This window comes from Diplotaxodon limnothrissa, linkage group LG16 (assembly GCF_057381915.1).
Source record: "Diplotaxodon limnothrissa isolate DT_005_m linkage group LG16, D_limnothrissa_male_GT1.1, whole genome shotgun sequence".
Lineage (NCBI taxonomy): Eukaryota > Metazoa > Chordata > Actinopteri > Cichliformes > Cichlidae > Diplotaxodon > Diplotaxodon limnothrissa.
The window spans coordinates 30,360,345-30,382,157 of NC_140611.1; the positions used below are offsets into that span (position 1 = coordinate 30,360,345).

The following is a 21,813-nucleotide window of genomic DNA, read 5'->3' on the forward strand; positions in this document are numbered from 1 at the left end:
AGAGCAGGTGTGCTAGTGACATGTAAGCACTATATGCCTCATTATTGAACCCTACTCTCACATAGATGTGATCATGGAATATCTACTCTAGAAGGGAAGAAATTTCACAGACTATCGAGTGGTTGCTGGTCCTAGTTGGGCTGTGCTTTAGCTTATTTCACTTATTTTCCCACACTGTCATCTGTACGGTTCAAAAAGAATGGTCCAAAAGAAGAGAAAATAACTAGTGAGCAGCAGTTCACAGGGCCAAAATAATTCATAACTCTTAAAGAAGAGCATCTCTGAACATACACCATGTTGAAACTTGACGTACAGTGGCTACAGCAACAGAAGACCACACTGAGTGCCCAGTAAAATGAGTCTAAAATTTGCACAGGCTCATCACATTTAGATAGTAACGTCTGATCTGATGATTCTTGATTTCTGCTGTTATGGTCAGAATTTCGCTTAAACGACATAAAAGCGGGGCCCCAACCTGCTTCCTGTTTAGTTTAGGCTCAGTTTAGGCTCATAGTGGTGGTGTAATGGCATGGGGGATATTTTCTGGGCAAACTGACAGATTTACATCAACATTATGATGCAATCAAGTCAATATAGATCAGACTGTCTGAGGAATGTTTCCAGGATCTTGTTGTGCCATTAAGACTTAAGGCAAAAAGAGGTTCAACCTGGTACTAGTAAGGTGCACCTAATGAAGTGGACAGTCAGTGTATTTTATAGTAAATGAGTTGCTGTAATAAGAAGGAGAAATCTTAATCTCTGAGTCTCTGTATGAAGCATACAAATGTAAGCACGTGGCTTTGTGATCGTGAGCCTGAACACATTAAAGCTACATTGACTGCAGCTGATTCATGAGATTCACACACCACCACCTTCTCATTAGGAGGTTGCAGTGACTGACGTGTGTGTTGTGGTGCATCAGGTGCAGAGATACAAATGCATCTCAATGCAAAGACCTTTATTAGAAGAATATTTGAACCAAAGACCAAGCTGACAGTTCACATTTAATCCTCTGTTAATGGATTTCGCTTCCTCTGTATTGTGACTCCAATGATTTGCCAACGCTCCTTATTTAGTAAATGTTGTACTCTTGCAGTTTTTTCAATAATTGTCTTCATTTGCCTTTAACTGTGTGGTGTAGAGGTTGATTATTTAACAGTGTGGTATAAAAGTCGATGAGTTCTCCTAGCTTACTGACTTTGCAAGATTATTTAGCTGCCCAGTCTCTATATGTATTATTTATAACAGGGTGAAGGGAGCAGCTGCCATATAGCAAATGTGTTTCATGTGTCAATTACTGCTGACGAGTGTTGCTGTTCAGTCGAGTTGGATGTTGGGTAAGAAAAACATTTATATTTATACTGATAAAAAAACAGAGAAAACAGAGAATGATACAGAAATCAGGATTTGATATCAAATTTTTTACCTGTATTAGCATCTGCATCAGTTTTTTAGAGGTTTTCATTATCTGTAAACCACAACACAAATGAAGGGTTATTTAAGTAAATTTCCGGGTATTTTGTTTTGTTTTGTTTTCCATTTGCAAAATAGTTTCTATTATTTATAAGACTGATGTTTTCACAGCAATTAACCATAATCATGTCAATAGAAATTATCTATTGAAGAGGAACAATTGCAGCTTTCATTCTCATAAACCTTTTATTAGGTAGCTTATGCCCAAGGTTAACACATTGTGCTGAAAATCAGGCCGCTAAACGCTCTGTGCTGTGTAATTTGATAACACTCATGTCAAGAGAAAACGAGGGTTTCACCTTGAGCTGGCTCATTCAGGTTGCTTTTCTTTCATTAAATGTGTTTATCATAGCATGTTATGAACAAAAATATGTTCTTTTTATGAGAATAAATTATTGGATTATTTGCTACTGATTATAATAATAAAAAAAAAAACAAGTTTGTCCTTGAGAATAACTGCAAAAAGTAAGCACTTTGGATTCATTAGGGAGATGTACAGCTGTCGGCTGATATTGAATGGTATTACGTTAAATTTTGAAATCTACTGGAAATCTACATAAAATTAGTGCCATAAAGGTCACTTCTAATGACAAGAAGTATTTATCATTAGTTTCTGCATGCTGTTGGGGCACAAATAAATTTGAAATATTTTGAAATTAACAATGTATTTCATAACTTCTAGCTATTAGTATGTTTAACTTGGTAGATCATAACACTAAAGACAGCGGATGCTGTAGGATGCTTTGTTTCTGCCTGATCATCCCATCACTCTTTTTTCTTTTTGTTGCTTTTTTTGTTGTTATTCTGCAGCAATGTGACCAAGATACATCAAGAAACAGAAGCAGACATATCCTGCGCCCCGCAGCTTCAGATAACTCACCCTGTCCAGAGATGGTCCAGTCAGAGTCCTGTGTTCTTAATAGTACATGTTTCACCTACCAGTACAGAGTCTCAGGTAGGACAATCTGCACGTCATTTCTGATCTAATTCACATTACATGATTACAACCTGTTGTTAGCCCCATAAACAAGATGGGTGCGTACCTAAAACCAGCAAAAGGTCAAGTTTACTTGCTATAAGAATGCATCCATTATCGTGGTATACTGCAAGGGACAAGATTAAGTCATTTTTAGTTATTTTGTAACACAGTGATACACAACAAAGTCCCTTTATCCAACAACTATAATGCCAGTATTATAGCTAAATAATATATTAATAAAAAATGTTATTATTTATTATAAAACTGCTTTAAAAATAACGTTTTTATAACAATGAAAAAACCCATTTATAAAAGTGTTTTATTAAGGAGATCGCAAGATGCTTCATCAGGGATGAAAAAAGAGCAATAAAACACATTTCTCAACATATGCATAAAGCCAGAAGACAGATATATTGTAATTTAGTGTTAGTCATTCTCACATAAGGAGCAGGTAAACACCTGTGCATTCAGCTTAAAGGTAAGGCTACGCACTGGTTGGAGTTAAGTAGGCTAGCTATTTTTACATACTTTCTGCAAGTGTGGTAGCATGCTCATTTTTAAGCTGTAGAACGATCTACTTTTTCACAGTCTGTGGATTACTGTCAGATGATAACCAGCCAGATCTAGAATCTACCCACATAACATAAAGTTGTGAAACCTCCCTAACTCTTCCTTATTCAGTGCACCGAGCGAGTCTAAAGACAGTTTCCATACTAGAAAGCTAGATTTAGACCTTTTGACACAGATTTCTCCTGTATTGAAGTAGCAGTAATCATTGCAATAGCAATATAAAATATTTATCAAACTTTACAAAAGTATTATGAGAAAAATAGCTGTGATTCCTTTTGGAACAGCTGTTTTCTCCTTTTTTCATTTTTAGTGAATTTTTTTTTACATTTTTCCAATATGGATGGTGCATAACACACTCAAAGAGAGAACAACTCAAATGTTTTAGTTAACTGAAATATAATAAACAAATAGACAGTTGCAGATTCATTTTATGTGGGTTTTGAGCTTTATAGGCACACACATGCCTGTATGCAAGAAGTTATCAGTAAGACTCCCCAGAATGGATTCCAGGATTGAAATAAAGTGAATTAATTATTAATTATTTCATTTAATTATTCATTAATAGTGAATAATTAATACAACTATTAATTGTTAATTATTCCCAGTGTAGCCAGAATCTTTTGCCTTTACCTAAATTGCCAGAGCTGGCTTTGCAGTGCATATGCTGTCTACCAGCAAATCCTTTGGTTTCAGTACACCAGACTGCCATCATACCCCATCCTCATCATCACTGAATATGGTTACACTGGTTCCCAGTTCTGTGCACCTCATTACCACTACTTCTGAAATAAACGTTAGCTCAGCTTTGAGTTAGAGACGCTCATCCCCATGAGAGACTACTGAGTACAATATTTGTTACTGCTTCATTTGGTCTGGTTGTTTGGGTGATTGGGATAGTTGTTCTGAGTGAATCTTTTTTATTATTGTGGTCTTGTGGTTGTGCAATGGTCTCAGGTCTCTCTTGACAAAGAAATCTTGATTTCACGGAGTTTCCTAAACAAAGAAACAGCCGAGTGTGAGCTTGTTGGGATTTGTGCAGAATGTTGCTGTTGTTGTAGACCAGTAGCGTTGACAGTGAGACTAATGAAGATATGTTGCTGTGTGCGTCTAGACTGGAGTACATGCCAGCTGAGTGAAAATGCCATCTGCGGTCAGGGATCACGTTTTCGTCTCCTGGACTGTATTCGCAGCGATGGCAAGGTTACGGAGGTGCAGAAGTGTGAGCAGGTAATCGCTGTGTAGACAATTAAAGATGTTTAATGTAAAAATGAAAAGTTTCATCACACATATATACATATTTTGGGTGCAAGTCAAATTCCAAAGCCATACAAGTTTTAAAAAATGCACAAAATTAACTTATAGTTTGCAAAATCTGAAATATTGACAGCTATTGCAGTGCAGCAGCTTTGCTTCTGTTCTCATTACTTATTTATTATTGAAAGCTCAGTTGCCCAATTTGATTAAGTGAAAATGTTGTATCTGATTTCATACCAACTTTGCCACTAAGCCAAACAGAACTTAATGTTATTGACTTTATTTGTGCAAAGACAAATGGCGCTCTTACGTTACTGTAATTGAATAACAGTAGACGTAAAAAGATTTCTCATTTTTGTGAAGCAAACTAAACATTTTCCAAATGTTTGGGTAATCTCTGGCACATCCAGAATCATATTGCACTATCCACTTAATGCAATTTTAATGGGATGAATGTAGCAATGATGTTGTCTCTGTGTTAAATATAATGTACATTAACAGCTCAATAGCATCTGAAGGTTTTTTGTTAGGGTTTTATTTTCAGCTGCTGCTTTTCCACTGTCTGAAATGAACTGTAGCATATTTAAAATATGGAAATGTGTGCGCTCCCCCTTTTCTTGTTAGTGGAAATAATTAGCTAGCCCTCCTCTCAGATCTGTTCTTGTTTTCTACAGTTTGGTTTGATCAACAAGTGGATTCTAACAGAGAGCTGCGTAGTCAACTGTCCTGTCAGCTGTGTGCTCTCTGAGTGGTCGCCGTGGGCAGAATGCTCGCACAGCTGTGGGAGTCAAGGTAAAAACATCATGAGCTAAAAACCTTAACTTAAATTCATGGGAACAACAACCTGATAAACAGACACACGGTGGACTACATATGCAGCGCCTCATTATTCCATCTACTCAGGCATGCACCAAGATGTTGAATAGTGCATGAATACATTTAAATGCATTAAAATATTTACGCGTATGTGTAATCCAATGCCTTATTATGCAGGGGAACTCTGTGCACAGGTTGTGGTTTTTTTTCAATAATGTATACTTTACTTTTTCCTCTTTGTTTTATATTATGCACCAAGTTTATTTATTTATTTATTTTTTAATTAAGACTGGAAACTTCCTTTGTGACATCATGTTTTAACAATAGATGCGTCCATAAGTGTGAGCTCCATAGCTCACACTTGTGGACGCCATAAATGATTCAGTGTTCCTAAATAAAATATATAGCTATACCGCTCCGTGAGTGCAAACATGCAGCTGATAATCCCCAACCAGTGACACACTTAGTATCACTTTGTGCAAGTCATGTTGTAACCTCATGCAATATACAAAAGTAAATGATTAAACCGAAATGCATACATTGTTGCTTCAGCTTCCCAAAGTCAATCTCCCAAAGAGAATGCATGTTATTCTGCTAATTAGAGAGAGTCGGCACTGTCTTCTTCTTATGTTTATTAATTTTAATTTGTCACTCGCTAACTTTCTACTTGCAGTTAACCCCTTATCCCAATGAGCTCACACTAGCCCAGGCTTTCATCTGGGAATATAAACTCGAAATCCTTTCTTTCACAGCTCAGTCACTATTGCTGTGACTCTTTCTGCTACTATCACTTCATTCTCACACATTGTGAAACGCATTTCTCTGCCTCGATGAGGGATTTGTGTCGTATTTGTGTCGTATCTGTGTCAGACGACGCAAGGATCTTGTTTTGTCAGGATGCCATGGGAGCGTTAATGTTTTTGGTTTGATTTTTGAGATGGCAGAGCCGGATGTCCTTTTTGCTGCGTCTTCCTGCGGCTCTCGGAGCTCGGCATCTCTCCTGGCATTACATACACAGGCGCGCGCACGCACAACTTCTGCCAACTGGATGGCTCATGGAGGCTTACAGGACCCAGGCACAAGCTGCTTTTTTCCCTGCTGGCATTTAGCAAACTTTTCCTTTCACACATTATTAATGGCTCACTTGAATGAAGCACTTTTGTTGGAAACTGCAAAATCTGAGCATAAAGTGGCACAGTGACACAGATGTATAGTGCTGTTACACTAATTCCTCTTTGTCGTGAGGAAAATATTTTGTGAGCTAAAGAGCAGGCACAGCCTATTTTCACTACTAAATGAATCATCAATTCACATTTCAGCCACTCATTGTATTAACAGTTGTTTTATGGAGTCTTATGTTTGTGTAGTGATCCATTTTTGTCTCTCTCAAAGCAATTGAGAGTATGAGCTGAACTAAGAGGATCAATCCCACTGTGTTCTTACTGTGTTTTAGCAATTAATGGAAAAAAGGAAATAAAAGGCAGGCATCCAATGCAAATGCACTCTGCTCGATTTATTGTCACATTTGCATGTTTGCCTTGTGTAGGTCAGTCTGTGCGCAGTCGGAGAATCCTTCAGGATGCTCAAGAGGAGGGTCGCCCCTGTCCCAACCAGCTCATCCAGACCAAACCATGCCCCATAAGGCCTTGCTACATGTGGGTGCTGAGTGACTGGTCCCCATGCACAGTAGCGGTATGACAGGTTTTTCTGCCTATATGTTGATGTTCTTTGCACTGTACTGCCTAACAGCTTTTTGTGTTTCCTGTGGTCTGCAGACTTTCAGCATCACATTTATCTAATATGTGTAGTTCAAGAATATGCTGCAGTAGCTGTTGCTTCTGTCATAGTTTTAAAGGAGTATCTCACATTCAGCTTTCCAATTTGGACTTGTCGCCAGCCTGCTGCAGTGCTTCAACAGAAAACGATATACAAATAGGTTAAAATAAAATTAAGAAAACCTTTGCAAATGTTTATTAATGTTGATTTATTGTGTCTCTGCAGGGCGCAGCATGTGGTGAGGGGCTTCGGAGAAGAAATCTATCATGCATTGTCCACTGGGGAAACTGGCACGAGTCTCCTCGTCAGCCAGTGAAGGAGGAACTTTGTGGAGACGTACTTAGGCAACGTATCCAACAAGAGATGGAGCAGCCCTGTTTTGTCCCCTGCCCTGGTAAAGCTGCATTCAAACATAGTGGATATACTGGATTTGATAGTTTTACACGAATATGTCAAAATTACATGACTGAGTGATTTTTTTTAATTACTGTAGTCCTTTTATAGTCACCAAACAACTACATAATCATTGAATCCGTCTAACAACACAGTCAATAATCTTGTTTTTAACAGAAATTCATTTGCTAGGATCTGCCAATAAATTGTCCCTTTTTCCAATTGGCTGACATTTTCAGCCACTAAATAATTGCAGAATCAATAAAAGTCATAGCTTTACTAATGACCCTTGTAGCTCTACATTATCTAGTTTCGTCCTGTACAGTAGCAGTACAGGGCCTGAGCTCAATAACTATGAAAGAGACATATTTTATAATCAATAACCTGAGAACACTTTATTTCTTTGCACTGCATTATGTAACAATACATGACTCCGTAAGGCATGAAAAACCATCATCTGCTAATTGAAGCATTTAGCAGATCACATAGCTGAGAACAATCCCAGAGCTTATCACAGCAGTTTAATGCCTATGGGAATTCTGCGCACAGAAAGCTTGTTCAAATGTGAATGTAATAATTTTCCAATAAAAAAAACAATTATTAGGAGAATGAAAGTGCATTTTCAATACATTTAGTGTTTACTGCAAACACAGTGTATGTAAAATATAAGGAAAAAAAAGTTTTATCCTATTTGCATAACAGTTTGTACACTGAGTCGCTTTGAGTTTAACACAAGCTTCAAATGATGTTGACACATGGGCGACAAAAACCTGAAGAAGTTGTGTGGTTCTAAAAAACTAACCCATCTAATTTAATCATTTAAAACTATTTTTCCGATGTAAATGGATTTAGGGGGATTTTATTACTTAGCACATCTAAAATCAAGAAAAAGAAAAAACATCTGTATGTACAAGGATTATAAAAAATTATATTTTATGGTACTAGCACTGAATAAAAAAAAAATCTGTACCAGTTGTAATTCTACAGCATGTAATTCAACAGGTTTGAAATACATACTATAGTGCACATATGCATGGGTCATTTGCACACCTTTGAAGGCCCCTTTGCTCAGGGGCGTAATTTCCAGGGGGCTTAGGGGGGTTATGCCCCCCCCCAATAATCAGATCCAACCAATAGAACCCCCCCCCCCCCCCCCCCAATAAAATTATGAACTACCTTGCATAAATAGCCTGTTGATTTTCTTTACTCATTTCAGTTAACAGCAAAATAGTTAACATAGTTATACAAAATAGCATGTATAATCACCCCCCCAATGTTCAGCACAAAGTTACGCCCATGTTATTGCTGAATGGTATATACCGATTTCTGAACAACATCTAGCCAACATAATTTTAAGAAAAGCATTGCTTATTTTAGAAAGACTATGCCAAACCCCATTCTACCTCTATAATAGTACCTTAGTATGGCTCTGTAAACCTGTTGTTTATTGAAAAATCAGCATTGTCTCTGACAAAGAAGTCTGCAAACTGTTGAGAACCTGAAATTTATCATTCATCAAGTAAGTATGAGGGGAAAAAAACCTTGTGAAAAGTACAGTAACTGGTCTCCCCCGTTGCTGGCATGAATTCATCATGAGCATATATTTTTCATCTTTTTTCAAATATAACTGCTTTGTGTCTTTATATCATTTCTGACATTATTGTGATGAAATAATTCTGTATCTTGGACTAATGCTAGCCATAGCTTGTGAACCTGTTCAACTGTATCGAGTTATTTTTTTTAAAGTTATGATTTCTGTCCAATCAAAGAGAAGTTTGTCAGCTGACATTTCAGTCTTAAACAAATCCCATTACTGGACTGCATTACTTTAAAAATGAATATACCTCTGCTTATACCATGTGTATCTACACTAAAGTGTGAGGTGATGTTTTGGAGACTCCAGACTGCATTGTTCAGTACAGTAAATGTCACTGTGTCAGTGTGCTGTTTGCAGTGCACATCACACCACATGTTGGTCACTGTGATGGATAACGATAGCAGAGCACCAGTGTTGGTAGAGTAACTGTCTGTAGCTGTAATGTAGCAAAAAGAAAAACATAAAAATAAGAAGCGATGGTGAATCTTGGCACTGCTATGTGCTCTACCTCAGCAGCCTAAAATGCAAAAACTTGTTTTAAACGAAATCAATTTATGCAAATTTTCTGGTAGACTTTTTCGAAATTAAGGCATGTTGCAGCTTTTCAACCTTGTTGTCTGTAGTAAATTAACACTGCATGTATTAATTCAAACGGAAAATGTAAACAACATAATAGTAGACTTCTTGCACGACATGCTGTTAGTTTGTTATTTTGGTGAGGATATTGGGAACCCCTACAATGAACCTTTGTCATGATTTTTTATTGGGTCTGTGCATAGAAATTGATTAAGCTCATTGTTGTAAAAATCACTATAGCAACAGACAGACAGTGTATCATTGTTAACTGACATTCAACTCGTGTTTTTTTTATTTAGGCCACAGTGTGAATGTAGAATTTGCCTTAACCAAGAGAGTTACTGGCCAGCTGACAGTTTTGACCTGCTTCACTTGTCACTGTCTGCTTTTCCACCCTGCGAGTCTATAATGAAGCATTACTGTCTTTAGGCATATGCTAGCTGAACAAACTCTATAGAATATATTTGATTTTCTCTCTGTTTTTTCTTTTTAAAGAGAGAGTCATTATGGTAAAATCACCACCCCTCAAAAAATGACCTCCTTATGCATGGCTACTTCCATGTATGGCTTTTGTTAATTTGTGCTTTGAAGAGAGCGAGCAGTGCTTGCTTTTGTTCATATGCCTCTCACTCTCCTCTGATCCTCTCCTTGATTCATCACTCAAACCGCCTTTGCTCTGAGTCTTGGCTCAGGATCAGGAGTGTTTGATGGCAAGAGCAGATGTGTGTGTATGTGTTCATGTAAGTGTTGATGTGATGGTGGCAGACGCAGAGTAGGGGCCAGAGGAGGAGTTGTTGACATGCTTGTGATGGGTGTGTGTGTGTGTGTGTGTGTGTGTGTGTGTGTGTGTGTGTGTGTGTGTGTGTGTGTGTGTTTGCTGTATACTGTAGCTATTGCTACAGCATGTTTCCAGGGTTCTAGCAGCATGAGTGAAGAGCTGATAGACTGTATCCATATAAAGATGAAAGATAATGAGATGTTCCAATCCACAGACAGTTACTAATGGGTGTTCAGGGCAAAGAATCGGAGGGTTGTTCTGGCTGAGTAGCTGAGGCTGTGGGTGATATTATCACTACAATGTGACCCTATCAAGAAATACAAGAGATATTTGTGTTTGACATTCAAAAACCAAACAGACTTTATCCTTTAAAAAAAATATTCCAAACTAAACCAAATGAATTTTCCATCTCCTTTGAGACACATTTCAGTATTGGGTTTTACCTTTACAGTCCAGCTTGGAGTTATAGCTTGTATTGTATAATTTATAACTCTGGTTGGTCTATTACTTCTGAATACCCACTGGGCTGTCTGAGTAATTTGTTTGTGCATTTGTTACATTATCAGCCGCAGATGTGTGCCGAAGTTGTTTTCGATCTCTTTTTAATGTTCCAGGAGCTAGCAGGGGAGCCAATAAAACGATCCCTGAAATAGTGTTGGCAAGCTGAATATAAACCACCCGCAAGTATCTGAAAGGAGAGTCTGACAGTGTTATTGACCAAGTTGTGCTATCACTGATGTTTTACTGTCTTTTTTTCCCCTCAGGAGACTGCCATTTGACTGAGTGGTCGTCTTGGAGCTCGTGCCAGTTGACCTGCCTGGAGGGGCGGAGCTTTGAAACCACCGGTCGCCAAGCGCGCTCCAGAGCCGTGATTATTCAAGACATGGAGAATCAGGACAGCTGCCCTCATCAAGTCTTTGAGACCCAGCCCTGTAAAGGTACTCGGGATGCCATGCATTTTCCATGCAAAGTCATACCAGCATCAGGTCGCCAGTGTCAGGCAAAAGACGACTTTCTTCTTTCTTCCTGACAGTGACTGTTGACCAAAATGCACAATAATTGATCAGTTAAATGCACCAAATACTAGCAGTTTGGTAACAACTACTTTGTAAAGGATTGAGCTAAGAACATTCAGAACAGCTGCCATATATCACCAATGCTTCCCTCTCCACAGCAGCTCATGTGTGCATTAATGGGTCATTTAAATGGACAAATTCCTTGTTACTTCTGCATCAGAACAACTGATCACAGTCTCTCAAACAGCTGATGAATTTACACTGGTCAGTGAAAATTAATTAATTAATACTGCAGAAATATGTTCTTTCCACTACAAATACTGTTAAAAAATAATATTGTGCTATAGTGTCGTATAAAACTCCAACTCCAGATTTTGAAGTTTGCTCTCAAATCCTTTTTTCCTCCTTTTCTCAGGGGTGACCTAAATATTTGTGGCTAAATTCTCAGGTTTGTGCTGCAGTTCAGCTGAGTGCCTGGTGTTGGTTTGATGTGTTGGAAAGGTGTTGTGCCTCCAGCCTCCTCCGTTTAATGAGCATGTTGCAATCTCTCTTGTCAGGACTTAACAGACAAAGTCAGCATTTTCTCTAGCAATTACAGAGCTCATGATCGCCACTCCTAAAAATAAAGTAAATATTCTCATAGAGCTGGGCGATATGAGATTTTTTCATATCACGATATGTTTTTTTCATTTCAGGCGATAACGATATCTATCACGATATAAGCCAAATAACTATATTTGTAAGATTTAAATGTGCCGTTGCTCACAAGTAAAATGTGAAATAATCAGCAGCTTGTTTTTAAATATTTATTTCCCATAATAAGTTCAACAGGGTAGATGTACTTAAGGAACATGAGACTTTTTCAGATAAATAAAGGCAAATATTGCAAACTACACAAAAGGCAGCCGCTAAAGCGTTTAAGTTTCAAAATAGAACAAACGAAACAGACTAAATTGTCAGTTCCACTTAGAAACAAAATATTAATTCTAAAAATAAATCTTAGTTTGTTTTACAGAAGAATAGACAAAACTGACTAACTTTTGTCAATATCAAATAAACTGAGAACTAAAAGGAAATTCTCAATCTCTCCTTGTTGTATAGCTTAGCTTTTCAAACAGTTTTAACAGTTACTTTAGTCTGACAAAAGCCGAATGACGAATTAGCGCTTCCAGTCAGAGACTGAGGCTACGTCCACACGTACACGGGTATTTTTGAAAACGGAGATTTTCCGTTTTCGTTTTAAAAAATAATCCCGTCCACACATAAAGGCAGAAATGAAGGAAAACGCTGCTATGAACATGCCAAAGCAGCAGGTGGCGCTAGATTCCTAACCGTGCAGAAATGTTGGCCAATCAGAAGTCTAGAAGCCTCGGTGGGAAAAAGTAAACAAAGCTGGGGCATAGAAGCAGAACCGAGTCGTATGTGTGGAGGGACAGTAACTGTGTGTATATGTAAGCATTTAAACACTGCAGAGAGTAGAATTAACAGTAACAGTATTGTAGAAATTCATTTCACCGAAACAATAACGTGGCGCACAGTGTGACGCATGCACCAGTTTATTGTATTTCCAGACTTGCTTTCGGCACAATTTACAGTGCACGCTACTCTGTTTTTTGTCAGACTTGAAATAGCCGAAATACCTTCACACTACGGAACTTCTATGGCTCTTCCGTTCGACAATCTCTTCGGCATTGGTACCATCATCTGTTTTCTCTTCGGTCACGCTCGGTTGATTTTTCTAGTCGGCACACTCATTTCCTCCATTATGCGCTGGCTGCTTCCCAAACAAACACACGTGCGGCTTGGCACTTGTGCTGTACGTAACAAGTCACGCGACGTGACGCTGCGGCTGTGATTGGTTCGGCTCTGCGCTACTGAATTTGGATTGGCTGACCTTTTTTTTTTTTTTTTTTTTTTTTTAAATTTTTTTTTTAGAGGACAAGAGCGGCGAGGTCTATCGCGATAGCTTAATTTCTCTATCGAGTAAAAGTTATATCGCGATACATATCGTTATCGTTCTATCGCCCAGCTCTATATTCTCAATTAGCATTAGCAAGGTAATAAAGACTGTCCGCCCTGTGAAAATAAGTCATTTGTGCCAGCTTCTGTTACATCCTATTGTTTTATTGTTTTAAAAGTTAGACCTCTAGCAGCTGTGCAAATAAGTGGATGTTTACATTAATATCATAACTTTTAGACCTGGGAAGTCAGATTTTGTAGGGAGTGACGCAACTCTCAAGCTAAGGGCGTTCCCCTGGTAAAGTCAGAAAAGCAAACAACAACCGGATTTGTTTTGCTTTAGCAAGGTGGAGCCAGTCATGCAACACTAGCAACACAGTGCAGGGCTTTTAAAAAAAAATTATTTAACACCATTGAGATTCTATTCTATCTTCATAGATAGAATCTGATCAATTCTCTGCATATGGCTTATTTAGTAAGTAGCAAAGTATCAAACAGTTGCAGTTCAGATTAAAATGTTTTACGGTTTTACTGATCTTTGTGCTCATAGCAGCAATCCTGGATCTTTGAGTCTGGGTTGCTGGGGCTCCTCTGACATTCCAAGTTGAAAATCTCCCTTGAAATAGCTTTCCTGTTTAAAATCTTACCTGGTAACTCAGTTAAACTGATAACTCAGATTCAAATGGAAGGCACTAATAGAGAGGAGCCATCCTTAATAGTGCCATCTACGCCCAGACCTCTGGATGTGAACACAAGAGCCCCACCCACCTTCTGTCTGTGAGCGGCAGCCAATCACAAGAAGGTTGGCTTCCCGCTTTTGAACCATAAACTCTACAAAGTTACTCTAGAATACTGCAAGTAAATAAATATGGAGCTGGAAATGAGCATATACTGTAGGCTCCTTTTAATTAATGGTCTCCTAGTCAAAAGTTGTGTGTGTTTGTGCTTCTACCACCACCCTACCTCCCAGTATGTTGCGCTATGTCTGTGTTGCTTTAACAGCTGGTGTCTATGGTCCTTAAATAGGCATTAAAAATCAGTTATTGCAGGTTTTAAACTGTAACCGAGAAGCTGAAAAACATGCCCCCGAACCTTTTAACCACTCAAGCTGTTTCTCTTTCACTGGCTTTCAAGTTGACCTTTATTGTCTTCATAAATCTACAGATAAATAAATAAATGTAAGAGAAGATTAACACCATGGTGACATGGAAGGTCATCATTTACTGTGAGAAAAACTGCTTTTTTTCCTTCTGCACACAGTGAATCTGTTACAATTTTCAACACTCAGTATTAAAAACAAAAGCTTCTTATCCCTGAAATGGATCAGTGACATGAATATTGCCTTCTGTTAAACATTCAGTAAACTTTATGTCTTCTCATAAAAGACAGACAGATTTTTATATGATTCTGTATGTGTGACAGAACTCTTATAGGCCTTTCTGTTCAAGGTAAAAGGCTAAAAGGTGATACTACAAATGGTTTCTAAATGGGTATCTGTGCTGTAGATGGCAGTCTGGTGATTGTAATTGCAAAGTTCTCATTGAGACTGTGTCATGGGAGGTTAGCACTTCAAAATTACAAATTGCAACAAAAAGGCTGTGATTAAACAGTCAGCATTTGAACCATAGAAGGGTCATAAATGTTATTCCACTTATCCAATATTTGATGAAACATGGAGGTCAATGCATTTGACTGATTATTGATTCACAAATTGGAGATATGTGTGTTTCACAAGAGACCTTTGTGACTTAGCTCTGAGTTTGAGTTAATGTATATTTATATATAATATATGTGTACATATATATAAAAAAACCTGGACAAAGCTGGACTGAATGATAGCACAGAGGCACTAATCATGGCAGCACACGAACAAGCCCAAAGCACAAGATCCATAAAAGCCGGGCACACCAGGTGCAGGCTGCGTGAAGATGCCTGTGAGATAATCCTGCTCATAGCAGCAGGGTGCAATAGAATAGAATAGAATGTCCCTTTATTGTCATTGTACATGTAAAATGAATTTGTGGGTGCTCCACACCAGCTGTCCCAAAATAAAATATAATTAGCAGACAGCAGGAATTAAATAGCAAACAGGAGAAATATAAACGATCAAGGTGCATATAGACAAAAGAAGAGAAATATATACGAAAACAACAGAAAGGCACACATTAGAGAACACGATGCTAACAGGCAGGGCATACATGGAATGCTATAACCAAGTGTCTGGCATAGTATTAAGGAACATCTGTGCCAAGTATGACCTGGAAGTCCTGAGGTGAAAATGGGATACGCCCCCTAGGGTGGTTGAGAATGAACAAGCTAGGATCAAGTTTCCAGGCCTGGTAGAGGATAGAAGACCGAAGGATAAAGACTCCCCACATCACCGATTATATATATATATATATATATATATATATATATATATATATATATATATATATATATATATATATATATATATATATATATTTATTAGGGGTGCAACGATACACAAAATTCTCGGTTCGGTTCGATACTTTGGTGTCACGGTTCGATATTTTTTCGATACAAAAAAAATGTTCATGCCGTTTTAATTTGTCATTTATTAAAATTATAAATATATATTTTAACTCAAAAGTACAGTTTTTAAATTTAACCCTAACCCTTGTGCGTGTTTTTTATTTTGACAGCGAATGCGCACCTGCGGACCACTTATGTGCAGCCCTGGTTATTTAGCTTGTCATATTGCAGCCACAGAAATTATTTTGTCCATGAAACCATAAAGCTGCACTTTCTTTTTGCCTTATAGTCTGATTTGTCATAACTTCTCCGTTTTGTGGTAAGCTTTTCTTTGGCTGTCACTTCTTCACCCTGACCTGTCTTATTTGGCTCAGCAGAACTAAAATATATATCTGTCTGTGAAGGTTCTCAGTCATCCAGGTCATCGTAGTCAAATATAAATCCTGCTGCTTTTACACACGGACTCACATAAGCTCAGCGATTCTCTGCGCGATCAACCTCTCACATGTTTAAGCTGCGGGAGATTTCACTTGTCATGTTTGCATAGTAAGCTAACGATTAATAAGACGATGTCAGAGGAATTGGTGCACAAATTATCATCACTCACAGATCAGTGCTGTCGCTCTCTATACACAGTTCACACGATTGCAAAGTGAAAGCAAAAAAACAAGCGCAAATTCAAACGCGATTTCAATATGTCACATATTGACAGTGGCTCACCGATGCCAATGACATAATTACCCAGCTACATTTCTGAAAGAATGCAAAAGCATTGACATATATTTTTCCTTCTTACAATAGCCCGACGGGCAGGGAAGAGATAGATTTTGGTAGCCCGACTGAAAAAATCGCTAGCCCCAGGACGTCAGGCTAGCGATATTGCAAGCCCTGTATCTGATTGAGGAATCATGCATCTTTGGAAAAGAGAGTTTATTACAGAGAAATGTCTCTTTCCAAAATAAAAGCTATACTATCTGCTTCTTCTGGGCTATATTCTCAGCAGCATAAGGAGAATCATGTGCTAACAGCTGTCTAAATGACTCGGCTAAAGTTAGTAGCATGCTTGTTGTTTTTGTCTTTGCACTAGGATGATGTCGGCGTAAATGTGCAGTCATATTCGTTGTGTTCCCACTAGTGCTTTCAGGTTAATCTCGTTGAAATGACCTTAACACCACAACATGGCAAATCTCCGTTAACGAGCTACCGCCGATCGCCCCGTGCATGGGGCTAGACGGCCAACACGTTAACGAGCTAACTGCGCTAACACACTAGTTCCCACCCATGTAATTGAGCATTGCATGGCACATCCAACATACTGTTTTACTTTAGTCCATGACTCGCTTACCTTCAGGGTCATACGTCACATGAAAACCAAAATAATTCCAAACGCCAGATCTGAATGAGGGTGGGGGAGGTGCCCTGCGCTCTTCCTTCTGACTATGCTGTCTGTGTTGAGCGCTCAGTGGATCTGCGCTCGACAGTGCAGCCTAGGCGGAGTAGTCGAACGCAGATTCACTGAGCGCTCCACACAGACAGCATCGTCAGAAGGAAAGTTGATAAAATAAATTACAAATGTTGTATTGTTCGATACATACGCGTACCGAACCGAAAGCACTGTATCGAACGGTTCAATATCGATACGAATATCGTTGCACCCCTAATATATATATATATATATATATATATATATATATATATATATATATATATATATATATATATATATATATATATATATTAGTCTACAAATTATTTTGCCTCTTGATTGTTTTTCTATTAATTAGTTGTTTTTGAAACCATAACAGGGTAACTGTGGGCTACAGCGAATATATAAATTGTCCTAACCTTGTTCTTTATTTCCTTTCCTTTAGTGTTTTTGAAACCATAACAGGGTAACTGTGGGCTACAGCGAATATATAAATTGTCCTAACCTTGTTCTTTATTTCCTTTCCTTTAGTGTTTTTGAAACCATAACAGGGTAACTGTGGGCTACAGCGAATATATAAATTGTCCTAACCTTGTTCTTTATTTCCTTTCCTTTAGTGTTTTTAATCGTTTGTCCCATATTTTAGCACTGCACATTTTCTTTAATACATGACGCTCAAGTGCCTTTCACTGTTTCTCTCTTTAAATCAATTTTTCCCTGTAGCTTCCTCTGGGAAAATATGAGCTTTCCTGCAAAAAAACAAACAAAAAATGGCATTTTTCAGACATTTCCAACCAATTTTGAGATCATTTTCACCACCTTTGTCTCACAGCACACTGCATCAGTTACAAAGGTGCATTTTCTTCCCATACTAAAACCGTAATATGTCTTACCATAATGAAGTTGCAGAAAGGAGTGGTAGTTAACGTCAATCTTGGCCTGACGACAGGTCTGCTTGGCCAACACAAACTGCTAATGAGCGTCGTCTCTGCCTCTCTGCTGTTGCAACAGGAGGAAAATGCCACAGTTACCAGTGGAGGACAGGAGGATGGAGCAACAACGAGAGAACAGTATGGTGTCAGCGCTCAGACGGCGTCAATGTTACAGGTGAACAGTCGTTGGGTCTTCTGGCCACCTTAGATGGGTCAAACAGAATTGCTCCTGGGAAAACGCAGACATGTTCTTGTATAAATATAAATCATATTAATGCAGGCTGCAGCTAAAAGTGCCCCAGTTCTGTTTTTGTTCCCCCATGCTGAACTGAATCATTTTTCAATTCAGTCTGGATCACACGGATATGTGCTACAATATCAGATAATTTGATCGCTCAAAAAGAAATTTGTAAGCGTTGCCATGACAGTAAGTGAATCTGCTTTCATTCATCTAAGAAAGCTATTACACTGGTAATATTAGCAGAGGTGGCTTTAGCAGGTGGTTCAGAAATAAATTTAGATCACGATTTTCTTGTTGGTTCACGAGATAATTGGAAACGAGACGTTGGAAAAGATCTGAGAAGGCTCGATACAAAATCGGATACGATGTCTTTTTGCCTTTGTTAATCATTTGAGTTTATGATAATATACTGTCCATGGGTTACATCCTGTAACAATTATGATTAGCTATTTTACCCCCTCTCAAAAACATCTGATAGTACTTCACAGTCTTCCATTGGAACACATGTTTCTTTCACATGCATATAAATACACACTCAGAGAAAAAGCATGGCTTTAGTATAGAGTTCTAGTTGAATTTAACACCTTATTTGATCTACCTAGTCTCAGTGGAGCCTCCATTGATTTCTGCCTCTTAACATAAGTAATCAATAAGCCAGACTCTGAGCTGCAAGGCTTTCAATCCATATAAATATAAACGTGCATTTGTATTTGTGGGAAGTAAAGCAGGCGTAGAGAACGAGAACAAAGGTAATGGTATTGGGGGAATGAAAGCTTTAGGCGAGCTTGATGTGCTGTAAATAGTGGTTGAATGTGATCTTATCACTGCTAGGAAGTGTTTTTGGCAAATATGAGCCCAGAAGGAATAACCTCCCTCTGCAAAGAAGGCAACAACCTCAGGCATTACTCTTTGATATTTTGACATGCAATTTTCCATGTTGGAATTAAAATGTTCACAGACTGATGGGGGGCTCTGATAGGCAACTAAGCCCATTAATCTGATGTGACAGTACATTAATTTAGCAATCAATAGGTAAAGGAACAGAAATAAGAACACACTGTCTTTCTCCAGGGGGATGTTTCCCACAAAAAAGGCCCACCACGCTAAGACACTGTCATCCTCCGTGCACAAAACCGTTCTCACACTGCACGCCGGTAAGACCATTGCACTTTGATCAGCCAGCTGTGATCTCTGTAATTCTCACTGTTTTTTTGTTTTTTTTGCCGTTTTATTTTTATTTTTTTGCTGCCCCCACGTTTTCGGTGGGGAGTTAAATGGATTTTGACAGATGACATTTTTAATTTGGCAGAACAGGCCATTAAAGAATAATCAGATTAATACCAATGAACGTGGGCTCCATGTCAGTTAGAGACTACACCTATGAGGTGGGGGGACTGCACACAAGCAGCATGAAAATGACAAATAATAGATTTAGCTTGAAGTTTTACTGCCCCTTAGAGTACCCCCGTGTTACTGCACCCACAAATGCAACGCTGTGAAATCACGTGTTGCATTTGTTTCAGGGTGCCTGTTTTTAGCCTGACGGGGCGCATTCTTATCCGTTTCCAGATCCGGGAAGCGGTGTAATCTACCCCCCGACGAGAACAATTTAGTGCTGGAAAAAGTAAACCTGTGTTTAGAGTGAGAAATATTTTGTTGAGTAAAACAGAACGGTCCAAATATGTGGCAGCCCATTTGTCAGCAGTGCTTTGCAGTAATTGGAAAGCAACAACTGCAGTCATCGTCAGCTCGCTGTAAATGATGTTCTTCTGGGCTTCTTTCCCCCTCATGCAGAGTGGAGTGTGTGGGTGTGAGAAGGGTTACACTGAGGTGATGACCACTCACGGTTTCTTGGACTACTGCACCAGAACTCCGGGGTTGGACAACAATAAGAAAGCAGATGTGAAAACTAACTCTGGCAGATTAAAACCTGGGCCGTCTAAGGCCAAAGACCGCTACAACGAGTGGACCCTACGACCTGTTGGCCCAGGTACTGAAATGGAAATCATGTGTGCAGACCAACCAGTACTGCTACGACCTTTGAACCTAACTTTGTTGCTCACCGGGACGGGGGAGGAATTTAGGTCCATGTTTTTACACGAATTCATTATATATTACAAGAAAGACAATGTTCAATAGACTTTAAATGCCTAAAACTGTAGTCAGGACTAGCCCTACTTATTTATTCTGAGCAGTGAGGAAAAAGTTCTAAAAGATATTCATAAAATAGATGTAGACTTACATATATTTAAAACTTTCTATTAAAAACTGCTTTCTGATTGCACAGATGGAAGAGTAAAGCTGTGGGTTTATGCCGTGACTGCTGTTGGATTCATCTTAATACTCTTCATTATAGCGTTATCGTTCCTGGTCTGGTATGTACCGTTTTCTACTCGGTGTTCAGTCTCAGAAACAAAAGATTCATTGTGGTTTGTGCGCATTCTGTATGAGAATGGAGAACATCAAGAAGGAAAGCAAGTGTCTTTCCTTGGACAGAACCCTGCCAAGTATGAGTTATAGTCTACTCTATACTTTGTCTGCTGTGTTGCTGTTATCAGATAATGGAATTCTTTGTAAGGACTGAAATCAAGTTGGGCTGCCTTGTGCTACTAAGCCACATGAACTCTTAGCTTTTCTTTCTTGTCTGTCCTTTTTTTTTTTTCAGTAAGCCATCCAAAACCACTAAGACGTCTCCCCCACCGCAGAAGCCCTTGACCCTGGCCTATGATGGTGACATGGATATGTAACCAGGTTGCTATACCTCACAAGGACACACTCGGCATCAGACAGCCTGCTGCCTGTGTTCAGATTGTTAGGAAGCACATCCGTCACTTACTGTTTGCTCGGTTTTTGCAATGTCTCAAATAGATCAGCGAATAGCAACGATCACACATGATTTGCTGCTGAAGGGTAACAAATCTCGCTAGAGCCACTCGCTTCCTCAAAGAAGAGGAACCAGAGCTGATCAAAGTGAAAAAATGAGACAAGGACCTCTAGTTTCTTTTCTTTTTTTAATGCTTGCAACATGAACACACAGTTGAAGCACTATTTAAAACCTGCGAAAGAAGATGAATGCACAGCTGTTGCTCTTGGAGGGGGGTTTTTTTGTTTTCTTTTTTGTGTGTGTCAAGTATCCGAGGGACATCCTGGTTGACTCGTCAGCAGTCGCTCGTGATATTCAAAGACCCACAGAGGTGGGAGTATTTGACTTTGTCTCATCAGTGGTGGATCTTTGTGAAAGGAAACGTCTCAAGCCTTTTGAGTAAACTAAAACAGCCTTTTTTTGAATTTTCGACAATAAACACGATGGTCTATGCACTACGTTAGTGCTGATTCCGTTTTCCTTTCCGATGACTTTTCTAGTGTTTTAATTGTAATGCAAGTTTTTGCTGTCAGATTGTGTTTTGTTGATGATGCCATATGTTGTGTATATGTGAAAACCAAATGCAGGCTTGCCTTGAGTTTAACGATACAATGATGCAGTAATTTCTCCTCCCTTATTCTCCCTGGATTCTCGACCACTGAGGACAA

The 21,813-nt window shown here is 38.7% G+C and overlaps 1 protein-coding gene across 2 annotated transcripts in view; it reads left to right on the forward strand.

Moving 5' to 3' along the window:
* thsd7ba (thrombospondin, type I, domain containing 7Ba) overlaps positions 1-21,029 on the forward strand; it is a 143,973-nt gene extending 122,944 nt beyond the window's left edge. For both annotated transcript variants that reach the window (XM_085373691.1, XM_085373690.1), the window contains 11 exons: positions 2,284-2,428; positions 4,134-4,249; positions 4,951-5,068; positions 6,639-6,784; positions 7,094-7,262; positions 10,977-11,150; positions 18,121-18,216; positions 19,354-19,436; positions 20,077-20,272; positions 20,570-20,657; positions 20,948-21,029. In XM_085373691.1, coding sequence (XP_085229817.1) covers positions 2,284-2,428; positions 4,134-4,249; positions 4,951-5,068; positions 6,639-6,784; positions 7,094-7,262; positions 10,977-11,150; positions 18,121-18,216; positions 19,354-19,436; positions 20,077-20,272; positions 20,570-20,657; positions 20,948-21,029 — 1,413 coding nt within the window. The remainder of the gene's footprint in view (positions 1-2,283; positions 2,429-4,133; positions 4,250-4,950; positions 5,069-6,638; positions 6,785-7,093; positions 7,263-10,976; positions 11,151-18,120; positions 18,217-19,353; positions 19,437-20,076; positions 20,273-20,569; positions 20,658-20,947) is intronic.
* Positions 21,030-21,813: the final 784 nt, after the last annotated feature.